Source organism: Branchiostoma floridae, chromosome 15, assembly GCF_000003815.2.
Source record: "Branchiostoma floridae strain S238N-H82 chromosome 15, Bfl_VNyyK, whole genome shotgun sequence".
Lineage (NCBI taxonomy): Eukaryota > Metazoa > Chordata > Leptocardii > Amphioxiformes > Branchiostomatidae > Branchiostoma > Branchiostoma floridae.
Window position 1 is genome coordinate 7,459,945 of NC_049993.1, and position 11,048 is coordinate 7,470,992.

General features: G+C 41.4%; 2 protein-coding genes across 2 annotated transcripts in view; one reads left to right on the forward strand and one right to left on the reverse strand.

Annotated features, from left to right (window-relative positions):
- Positions 1–4,952, reverse strand: part of LOC118432031 (pre-mRNA-splicing factor 38A-like) — a gene marked incomplete in the record, with an annotated part of 5,300 nt that extends 348 nt beyond the window's left edge. The window contains 10 exon segments of the mRNA XM_035843529.1: positions 1–557; positions 941–983; positions 1,414–1,529; positions 1,790–1,908; positions 2,124–2,186; positions 2,334–2,375; positions 2,490–2,575; positions 3,082–3,203; positions 4,241–4,400; positions 4,761–4,952. Coding sequence (XP_035699422.1) covers positions 380–557; positions 941–983; positions 1,414–1,529; positions 1,790–1,908; positions 2,124–2,186; positions 2,334–2,375; positions 2,490–2,575; positions 3,082–3,203; positions 4,241–4,400; positions 4,761–4,890 — 1,059 coding nt within the window.
- A 219-nt stretch (positions 4,953–5,171) lies between these two features.
- LOC118432268 (origin recognition complex subunit 1-like) overlaps positions 5,172–11,048 on the forward strand; it is a 27,624-nt gene continuing 21,747 nt past the window's right edge. The window contains exons 1-7 of the mRNA XM_035843804.1: positions 5,172–5,554; positions 6,168–6,286; positions 7,168–7,343; positions 7,960–8,083; positions 8,436–8,744; positions 9,329–9,517; positions 9,844–10,008. Of these exons, the coding sequence (XP_035699697.1) occupies positions 5,442–5,554; positions 6,168–6,286; positions 7,168–7,343; positions 7,960–8,083; positions 8,436–8,744; positions 9,329–9,517; positions 9,844–10,008 (1,195 nt within the window). The 5' untranslated portion in view covers positions 5,172–5,441. The remainder of the gene's footprint in view (positions 5,555–6,167; positions 6,287–7,167; positions 7,344–7,959; positions 8,084–8,435; positions 8,745–9,328; positions 9,518–9,843; positions 10,009–11,048) is intronic.

Here is an 11,048-nt window from a genome sequence, read left to right on the forward strand (position 1 = left end):
ATAACTGCATAGATTATTGGTAATTTATTGTTTAAGGGATCAAATGTCCATTTATATTTTCCTTTGTTCTTGGAACACAATACATGCAAGGGCAAGTAAACAAAACTACTGTATGATTTATGTATGACAGAAAGAGACAGACACTTCAAACAAATCGAGTGGTGTTTCCCAAGTTTATTATTTTCCTTAACACAGTCATTATGTAGTAAAGGCTTCTGACAGTCAACCTTTATCGCTTCAAAACTAAAATGATATTACTCAACGTGTTCTGCCACTTTGTGCCAGATGACTTAACGATGGTAGACTCAGAAATGTTCCTCAATTTTCTACACTTTCATTTTGTCTATACAGAAGTACATTCTCGCACTTAACATACACACTAGGGTCTCAGCGGGGCCATGCCCAGTTTGGCACGGAGGGCATTGGCTTCTTGAATCTCTAACTCCTCCTTTGACACCTCTCTCCCCTTCCCTCGATCTCGGTGACTGTCCCGGTCTTTCTTTTTCTCCTTCTTCTTCTCTTTGTGATCCTTGTGGTCTTTGTGCTTCTTGGATGACCTACATGTGGGGAAGTTTGAAAATCAATATGGGGAATACCATAGGTTGCTTTCAAGAAATATGCCCAATAGATACATTGGTACTGCCAGAAAGAACCTCATTTTCTAAACGAACGAAACTTGTCTACATTTATCTCACTATCAACACTAGTTATTGTAGTTTGAAGCACAACATAAAATTCGATATGAAATGCCCATGCCATTGTTTTGTTCTTTTTATAGAACTCTACATGAAAGTAAATAGTTAGGCACATTTATCTGTGACAGTCACAAGTCTTAAATCTAGGATTCTTTCTTTTCCATTAGTGACACTAGTCTTCCTGAATACCATAAAAACTTCAAGGTAACTTAATCTGATTTTTTTTAAAGTGTGTAATGCTTCACCTGTGTGGAGAGGCTGATCGTGAGCGATGGCGCCTGCGAGCTGCTGCAAGGATGAAACGATAATCATTGAATAACATAAAAAAATTCACCTTTATGATGTTAAAACTTTCTCCTAGCTGCATGAGAATGATGTGGAAATGCCTCGTAGTAAAAGAATACAACACTTATTTACCGGTACATCTAAAACAAATATCTAGTGGAGTATGGGGGTGGGTACGGCTACCATTACGAAACCAGTTGTTGCTAGACCAGTCAAAAAAATCAGTGGACCTGTCCTTGGACTGAGGAAATCAACAGTAACAGTGACTATGATGGGATAGTTCAGAAAAGGGCGCAGTTCTATCTTTTATGCTCGAAAATTCAGGTCTGGACCAGCACCTGATCCTCTGGACCGGAATTTTCTGTACCCAGTAGTAAGGCCACATACGAGAAGCTAGAAATGAAACTACTGTGGCTTAAAGCATCCAGCCTACCTGGTGACCTTGACCTGTGTCTCCTCTCACGAGATCGAGAGCGGCGTCTGTGCGGCGGGCTGCGGCTACGGTGCCGGCGGGGGGGAGAAGCGCTTCTTCTGGGAGATCTGCTACGTCTGGGGAAGACGAGGGAAGGCAGTTGTCAGCATAAGACACATAAACAAAGGAACCTGTACCATAATATAGAACATACACTGTAAAACAAAACTTGGAGGGTTGAATTTCCTGTTGAAGACAAGGAAAGACAATTGTCAGCAAGACGTGTAAACAAAACAACCAGTAACATATTATGTAAGATAGATTGTAAAACATGCCTGCACTTCAAATTCTACTTACTAGGAGGGTCATAGTAAATTGTGTCAGTCATAACTTGTACCTTCTGTGAGGTGATCGGCTTCTGCTGCGCCGGTATCGTGGTGACGGGCTGCGCCGAGGTCGGTCCAGGTCACGGTAGCTGCCACGATGATAGTCGGGGGATGGTGATCGCCTGGTTTCCTACATGTACAGCAAAACAACACATTTAACACATGTCAAGGGGGTGGGTTTGGGCCGTTGTTGTTTCCAAAGTGCTCTTTCTAATTGTGGCCCCGAAGTGATTAGGGTTGGCAGGAAGAGATCCTCTCCTTTTTTTAAGATTTCAACTGATATGATGTTTATATACATAGATTCTTCACTACAGATGAAGGAAGTGTTGTAGATTGAAGTCTGACCTTGGCGTCCATCTCTTCATCACTGGACTCCACATCCTCAAGGTCATCATCCAGAAGACTCACCTGTGATCAAGAACAAATGTGTTTTTTCATACTATTATAACAATATAATAACATAAAAAGTCGGAACAGTGTACAATCTGTTAACAATATAATTTCAAAGAACACCTGCACCGTGGTTACACAATATACCATTCTATTAGAGCTTACCCTTGGCTCAAGTGTATTGGACTCTTCCAAGACATGGCGACCCTGAAAAAAAAGGAACAATGATGAATTACTGCATGGTAGTTACTCTAGCTCCAACCAAGGAGTGTGTTACTTTGAATATTTTAGCTCAAACAGCATACAACATACAAAATGTACCTGTATTCTTGGCAGGATGGTGTCACAGCTGCGCTCCTCTCTCAGTAGGTTATCAACAAACTCATCAACATGGGACAGGTTTAACTCTGGGGAGGTAAAGACAAAACATGTTAGACTAAACGTTATTCTTCCTTGACACAGCAGCCACGAGAGACACTGTGTGGCCAGCACTTGTAGAGCAACTGATTAGACTATTGCTGTAGACTGTAATAGGCAATAAGAGCTGAGTTCTTTCACAGCTAAGGGGGCATCTCAGCAAGCACCATAGGTGGGAGGGCAAGCGCCACATGCATGAGTATTGTAGGGGCTCCAGGGCATTGCGCCGCAACTTCCCACTTAAACTATCAAATCAATAACCCTTAGATTTTAGAAACACTATTTTGTTGCATTTTGAGGGTCAATTACTGCGACATAAAGCCAAAAATGTTTTGGCCTTTGGTTTGTTACAAACAACAGAATAGCACACCCCCCACCCCCCCCCCCACTGGTTGAAACACAACATAAGGGCTAAAATCACAGCGTAGGCAAGAACTCTGGAATAGCAATGGACCTATCAGTGTGGTAGCTGTGAGATGTGTTCTCCTATACTTACTCCCCATGCTGTCCATCCACTTGACCTTCCTGTAGTCGTTCAGCAGAGGTTCCAGGTACTTGAACACATCCAGCGATGATCCCGTCAGTCGCATGTACATGGCTCCCAGACAACGTACGTACCTGTTAACACAAGAGCATAGTCAACATCATTTTATGCTAGCAACCTAAAATCTGTGTATTATTCTAGACATACTAAATCATATAAAGTAAAACTTCTAAAAGCCACTTAATTGCACAGCCTATTTGCCAGTGAATTTCGTGCAATTATCTAGCTGGTGCAATAATGTAAAGTTATCTAGCTGGAGCGCACTGTAGTAATAACAGAAGTGTGCGTTAATCCATTGTGCAATTAACTGGCTTCTACTGTATTCATCAGTTCAACAATTTTTTTCTAGAAGTTACCATTGGAACTTGTTATTTACAATTACGGAATAGGTATCCTCACTAAATAACTTTAAATAAAGTGTAAGTCTTGCACTTGCAGTCAGATGTGCAAATTTGCTTAGGTACGACTTATCATTTCTTTCTTGGTACCTGCCACTAGCTCGGCTGTTTGGCTGACCCACGTAAATTGTGAGATATTTTTCAACAGATACAAGCAAGTGTATGGTCCCCTCACCTATGGTCACTGGCAATAGAAATTGAGAAAGTGCAAAAAAGGGCAACCAAAAGAGTACCGGGTCTGACGGATCTACCCTACCCTGATAGACTCAGGAGTCTCAGCCTTCCCACATTGGTATAGAGAAGACTAAGGGGCGACTTAATAAACACCTTCAAGTACACGAAAGGACTGTATGACACTCCATGTTTAGTCCACGTGTCTGTAGAAACAAGAACGAGAGGTCACCAGTTGAAATTAAAAAGATCCTTGGCGAAAACAAATACACGGCTATACTCCTTTACGAATCGGGTCGTCAGCTGGTGGAACAGTCTCCCAGAGGAAGTAGTGATGGCACCAACTGTGAACGGTTTTAAAACAAGATTCGACAAACACATGAAAGACCATCCTGTCGTATATAACTAAAGGGCACTGGACCATCCCCTAAGACCGACAATGTCAGTATCCTGAATTGAAGAGCAGGCCAAACTGGAGTGGATACTCCTACCGAACTGAAAAACTCTACTCTACTCTACGAAAGATCACGTCTGAGACGTACTTGAACTCGTCGTTCTTGATGAACTCCACGATGATGTCCTTCTCCGGCTGGATCTGTAGCATCTTCAGCACCAGGCACAGGAACGGGGTGGGTTTGATGTTCCCCCCATACACACCCCCGATGTACTTCAGCTCCATAGCCTTGTCTACGAGTAGCTCGGCTGGGATGGGCAACAACAACACATGTAGCACCGTGACTTTTACTGAAATATTCTGACTGGTAGTTTGTGTACTGCACTGCAAACAACATATGATCATAAATTATGATGCTATAAGTAGCTGGATACCAACTTCTCTTGTCATTTTCTGCTTGAAACAAATTACTTTTCCAATATCTTACATCAAGAAATCACTGTAACATTGGTTCTGCTTGATACAGGCAAGGTTTTTGTAGCATGCTTGTCTGCTAACAAACACAAAATGATTTCGGTGCCAGAGCTTGCCCCCCTCCCCCAAACTTGCACACGAATTTGTTTGATAACACAGGGTAAAATCGACGAAAAAATCATTCCAAGTCTTACCCGTGAGACCAAAGCATTCTTCCTTCCAGTATTTCGATTCGTAGATTCTCGATCTGATGATTTTCTCCACCAAATACTGCGGGTTTGTCCCCTTGACGCTGTGAGCGTCTTTCACAGTTCGGTTCGCCATGTTAGACACAGTGCCCGGATGTAGAATCTGACCTGTAGTAACCTTTCGGCATACAAAGATTTTATAGGTGGCTTCTGTTCTCATTCTATATGCCACTATAAGTATTTCAATCAAAATGATAATTTATTTAGATATTTACAAAAAATATCTAAACTAAAATTTTAAAACTTATATTTAATAAATTATTTAAAGATTAGAATATAAATTCTAACTTTTAAAAGATATGTATCCTTATGAAATTTAGGCACAATAAAAGCTATGCATCGAACACTTTCCCGCCAAAAATCTGAGCTCTTTAAACCATCCTGTCTTTTGGGGTCAGAGTGGAGAGATGGTTGACAGTCCGATTGGAAGCTTTTATGTCGACAGAGACGTTTGAGAAGTTTAAATAGACACCCTCTGCTCCAATAACCTGTAGCACCATCCTGTGCTCGTCTCGTTTCAAAGATTGCGCCCTAAAAGTCTCCCAAGTGACACTAGCGTACCGTTTTCTGGAGTTGCTGCCCCCCTCCCCACGTCTTCTCCTGTTGCTTCCCGTGGTGTTTGTCACGATGCCCAGGAAGTCAGCAGGCTATTTCAGTCGCGTGGAGCAGAGTCCCGAGTTCTCATGGATCGGGAAGGGCTTACAGCTGGAGAGAAGACTGAAAGACCGTCTTTATTACAGGTACAGGATACATAGCTGCAGTGCAACTGTTGGTATTTAGCTCCCGCTTATAGCTCCTGGTCTCGCGGGTTGCAACTTGCACTGCAGCTACAGGATACACAGCTTTTTCGGGGGTTTGGAGGTCTTTGTGGCAGTGTAGTCTGTGTAACGACGGGCCTGAGAAGCGCGATTAAATCAGGCTAGTGGCAGTGGTGCACAGCTTTATCAAGTTTATGACAGGGCTCAGAAATTATGTTTGTCCCATATGCCAGTACATATGTAAATGTTACCGCTTTTATATACTGTACCAGTAAGATTGCAAAAGTAACTCATTAACAGTTAATGGTTTCATGTAATTTTTTAGTTTGGTTATAGCTATACGAGCAAAAGATCTAAGTTTTAGATGCAGAACCCAGTGACTGATGATACGAGCAAAAAGCAGGTGGTCGGAGTAATTTATGTATTAACCAGTAATTTGTTCAGCTAATTGAAATATCAATTTTTAATCCAATCTACTGACATCCTGGTAGGCACTAGTCGTCGAATACCCCGGATATAAACAACAACAACAATTGCTCGTATTTTAAGATCAGCTTTAGTATATAATTTAAGATAACTGTTCTCTATGCTCCAGTGGTTTCCAGCATGGTGACATCACAGTATCAAAGGGAGACTTTGTGTATGTGGAGAATGCTGACTCTGTGGACCCAGGCGACCATTTTGTAGCCAAAGTGAGGGCCTTATATGACACAGGTGGGTGATGTTCCACGTAGACAAGTTTGTATCCAACAATATGACACACATACAGCTCCAGGCGAGTAGAAACAGTCTCCTGGCTCCTGGATTCTCACCAATGCCGAACCCTGGCAGCCAGCTCACAAACCCTATCCCGCTTAACCACTAAGCCATAAGGTTAGACCATTTGGCATGGTCAGTTTGGTGGCACTTGAAGTTGAACCCCACTGTTACAAATATATGACGTTACCTGCCGAATCTCTTCATCCTCTCACGCAAGAAGTTCCTTCCCAATGATTGTATCAAGCTATCATGGTAAATAGGAAGTACTTCAGAAGTAGCAATAGATTTACGTTTATATAGAATTATCATAAAGTTGTCATATTTAACACATGCTAGAGTGAACTTTTTTTTCTATTATTCACATTTATTTAATGAGGATTAGACAAAAAGCAAAGTTGCTTATCTGGGTCTTCTCTTACACATGACAAAAATAAGGACACACATACAAAATAACGAACACTAAATAACATAGTCAAAAGATAATGATAACGAAGTCAAAATAAACAAGGAGTCAAGTAACAGAATGAACGTGCAGCTGGTTTACAAACTTAGGAATAATCAAATAAGGCTATATAATCAACTAAAACTAAAAACGACCTGTCTGATGGATGAACTTGAATACGACATCAAATAAAAGACAATTTTGAATGGGAGATAAGAGTGCATTTCCCCTAAGTAGAGTTGAACATACAATATTTTCAGTGGTGTGTCTTGGGTCGAATGGTAAGATACCCTGTATGAACATAGTGGTTAAAGATGACAACATATCAAGTCTTGCATCATGAGAGTGAACTTGCCCATCGTTGTATCAGACATTTGCTCTCTTGTTGCATCAGGTGATGATGATGATAGTTGCCATGTGGCTGTTGTACAATGGTACATGTGGTACAAAGAAGTCCCCGCTGGCAAGAGAAGGTTGGTACAGTCCAACGACTCGCGGGAGGTCTTCGAGTACACCAACAAGCGTGTTGACACGGACATCGACGCTGAAACCATCTGTGGCCGATGCCAGGTATGATTGTGCAACACCAGCCAACAACTTAAACAGTTGATCAGGCTGATAAATGTACTGTACAGTACTAGTAAATGCATTCAAGTTAGTGGGAAAGTGTTCGCGGTGGTTTTAGTTTGAGGTAGTGCCATATATACTGTACTCACATACTGTAGTGTAATGGAAAAATGTTCGGGGTGGTTTTGTTCGTGGTAAGACTGCCTCGTGAAAACTGCAGACATAAAACCACCGCGAACATTTCTGCATTTACAAATGTACAGTACTTCAGAAAATTGAATGCTTAGAATGAACTGACCTCTATTGTGGGGGGTGACAATCTTGTAGATGACAATTGTCTAAAATAGCTGACAAAAAAATTTAACCTTACCTATGTTGAAAAATATATTGCTACATGTTTGACTTTGCATTCTTATGTGAGCTATTTTATGAGACCTTGGGCTGATGACTTTCATAGCTTTTCACTCACTGTTCTCGGTTGTGGATCAGAGTTAGGGTTAAATTAGACTATTATACTATTTATAGTTTCCACCACAGGCCATCACTGAAGAATTCCAGACATTGAAACTCATCAGTCCACCGCCTCTGTATACATGTACGTGAATGTTCCTGATTTCAGATTGTGACGATCAGCACAAATGATGACCCTGATGAGGCTATTGAAGAAGAGGACACGGAGCTGGATGTCTTGTTTGCCCGCTATGCCTTCAACGGGGATGTTTTCACTGCGATCATGCCTCCAGGTAGACTGTACTGTGTCCTGTGGTTCTCTGCAACTTTGGTCTTTTTTCTTAGCCATGTATCCAGCCATATTATGTACATGTAGTAGCTTCTGAGTACCTTCTGTCCTCTCCGTAGTATCTTGCAGAGAGGACAGAAGAGACTGGGGAGGACGGGAGCTATGAATCATGATACAGCTGCATACCTGTCTACTTTTCTCTGCCATTTTGAAAAAAACATGCTTACCTCACTGCATAGTTTACATTCTTCCAGCGCCAGATGATGCATAGATGGCACTTATTTACCACTAGTATACATTGTAAATGTTGCATGCTTTCAAGGATTTAACTTATTAGGAACAACATTCTGTTTCAGTCAAAGAATATTCTAAGACACCCTCCAAGACTCCTTCAAAACAGCAACCCAAAACTCCAGCCCAAACACCATCAAGGTCAACACGGTCAAGGGCATCCAGAGACGATGACAACAACAACAAGTCACGAAAATCTGCAGGAAAGACGCCAGCTAAGACTCCTCGGAAGTCAGACTCCAAGGCTGATGGGAAAATGTCCAGAACTCCTGCTAGGTCAAAGGTCAGGGAGTCTGGAGGAAGTGACATGAAAACTCCCCGGAAAGAGAGAAGTGAAGGCTCCGGTCACAGGGGAGAGACACCAGCTAAGAAAGGTTTCACCCTGTTCTTTATACTATTTTCTGTATGACCATTGGCCAACATGTAAAGCTTAGCATGAAAGTTTATCTTAGTTTGTAAGTTACATAATAAGAAAATAACACTGTTCTCCGACTCAAGAAAATTTACTCACCGGCATTTTCATCTGAATCTCTCAGTTTTCAGCTATCTGACCCAAGTGCTTGAGACACATGATTTTTTTCCCCCACTTGGTCAAAGTTCGTCAAAGCCCCCTGTCTTAGTTGAGATGTTGGTATGCCCTAAAGTAGACAAGGCCATACTGACTTCCTAGAAACTTTGATCCAGTGCTGACGTCACACATGGGGAAAAATCATGTGTGTACAGCACTAAGGTTGGATAACTAGATTAATGAAGACTGAGCTTTGGTAAAAAATTCTGGTGAGCAAAACTGAAGAATGCTTGTTTTTGTCAAAATTCTTTTTTTTGTTTGAAAGATTATCATAGATGGACTTGAAATGGCACAATCGAGTGCATATACTAAGTTTGTTTGGAACTTAATCTAACAAATGCCTGGTTCAATTTGATGACTAATTTTTCATCTTTACTGTCCCCTTCACAGTCCATCTGGTTTCACCAAAGAACAGGTCCTTTTCAACCACCGATGTTCTGGACATCCTGACTTCCCCTGAGCCAGATGTCTTCTATGTGGAGTCTGATGATGAAGACAGCAGCAGCAGTGATGATGATGATGATGATGATGATGGTAATGATGGTGAAGCCAGGGCCATGAGAAGGGCTCTCTCACCAGGTGAGTTTAATCCACATAAAGAAATATTGAGAGGTTTTTAAAGTCTACTCTTTAGGTGGCTTCTGAAGAAATGATAGGGTGCCCTACATGGGACAACAAATTTTAACCTTTGAGTAGAAAGCTGATTTTGTGTGATTCACAGCATGTGTTTGTGAACTTTGATTTGTAATGACCGTAAAAAAAGTTTGCAAGAATAAAGACTGATCTAAACAAGAAGTCTACTTTCACTGCTTAATCTCATCATAGACACTGCAGATTGTTCTAGTTTTGGAGATGTTCTACAAAACAAGATCAGAGCTCAGAACTATGATGTGTCATTACTTTAGATGGTGCAACACCTGCAAGGAAAAGCAACAGACAGGCACTGAAGAAAGCCGCACGGGACAGAAGGGGAGACCTGTCTAAGGACCCTGCACCTGTGACAAGCAAGAGGACGAGATTTAGCGGAACAAACGACAAGATTGAGAAAACACAGAGGACCCAAATCAGAAGATGACAGACATAAAACGCCCTCACTTGCTAAATGGCATTGTCCTACTAGAGCCCGTTCAAATTGCTAAACTGACTCCTCCAAGGAATGGCTTACGTCTTAGAATGGGAAGTAACCCCAAGGAAGTCACAAGTAGTCTGAAGACTGCTGCTAAGGATACCCCAAGACGTGAGATGGACTTGAAGAAGACTACAGTGACTCCAAAGCTGCTAAAGAGGGACCAGAAGGGATGGGAGGTTGTTGCTAAGACGGGGTCCGCCAGGAAGTCAACACGGCTAGCAGAGAAAAAGACACCATCAAAGACATTGAGGGCAAGGTAACAGAACTCAGTACAACTTTTTAACTGAAAAGAAGGTGTAGACTATAGATTGGACAGAAACATTTGCTACCACAATTATTGTCATTAGATTTGTGTTATTTTGAATTTTTTTTTGGGGGGGGGGCTTCCCACTTTGAGTTACTGTTAACATTTTTATGATTTACCGCTATCATTGTTGTTGTTGTTTTTTACTTTGTGTAACTTGTTTGTACAATCAAATTCTATTTCGCTCTTTTACTTCACAACTTTGCATTCTGGTCACCTATTACATACCTACCTAGTCCCTTGGTTTGTGCCTTCAGTAAAAAAGAGCTGATTTAAAAGGAAACCTGTGGAGAAACTCACTATCTTCAATTCTTCATGTCTACCTTGTCCTCCCAATAGAGTGGGTCATTGGGAGGACAAGGTAGACATGAAAAATTGAAGATAGTGAGTTTCTCCACAGGCTTCCTTTTAAATCAGGTCTTTTTTGCTGAAGGGACAAGCCATTTATATCCAACATTGATACATTAAATGAATCACATATGCACCATATAGAAAAGAGGAAGAAGTTGTTTTTCCATCTCTCACATCAAGTTTTGCTTTTATTGCAGGACAAAGCAAGAGTTACAAAGTGTAGAAAGTGACTCTGATGAAGCCAGAAGTAGCAAGAAACCCAGCAGGGAAGAATCCAACAAGAGAAGATCCACTGCACGGCGGAAAGTCTTGAAGGAAATATCTTG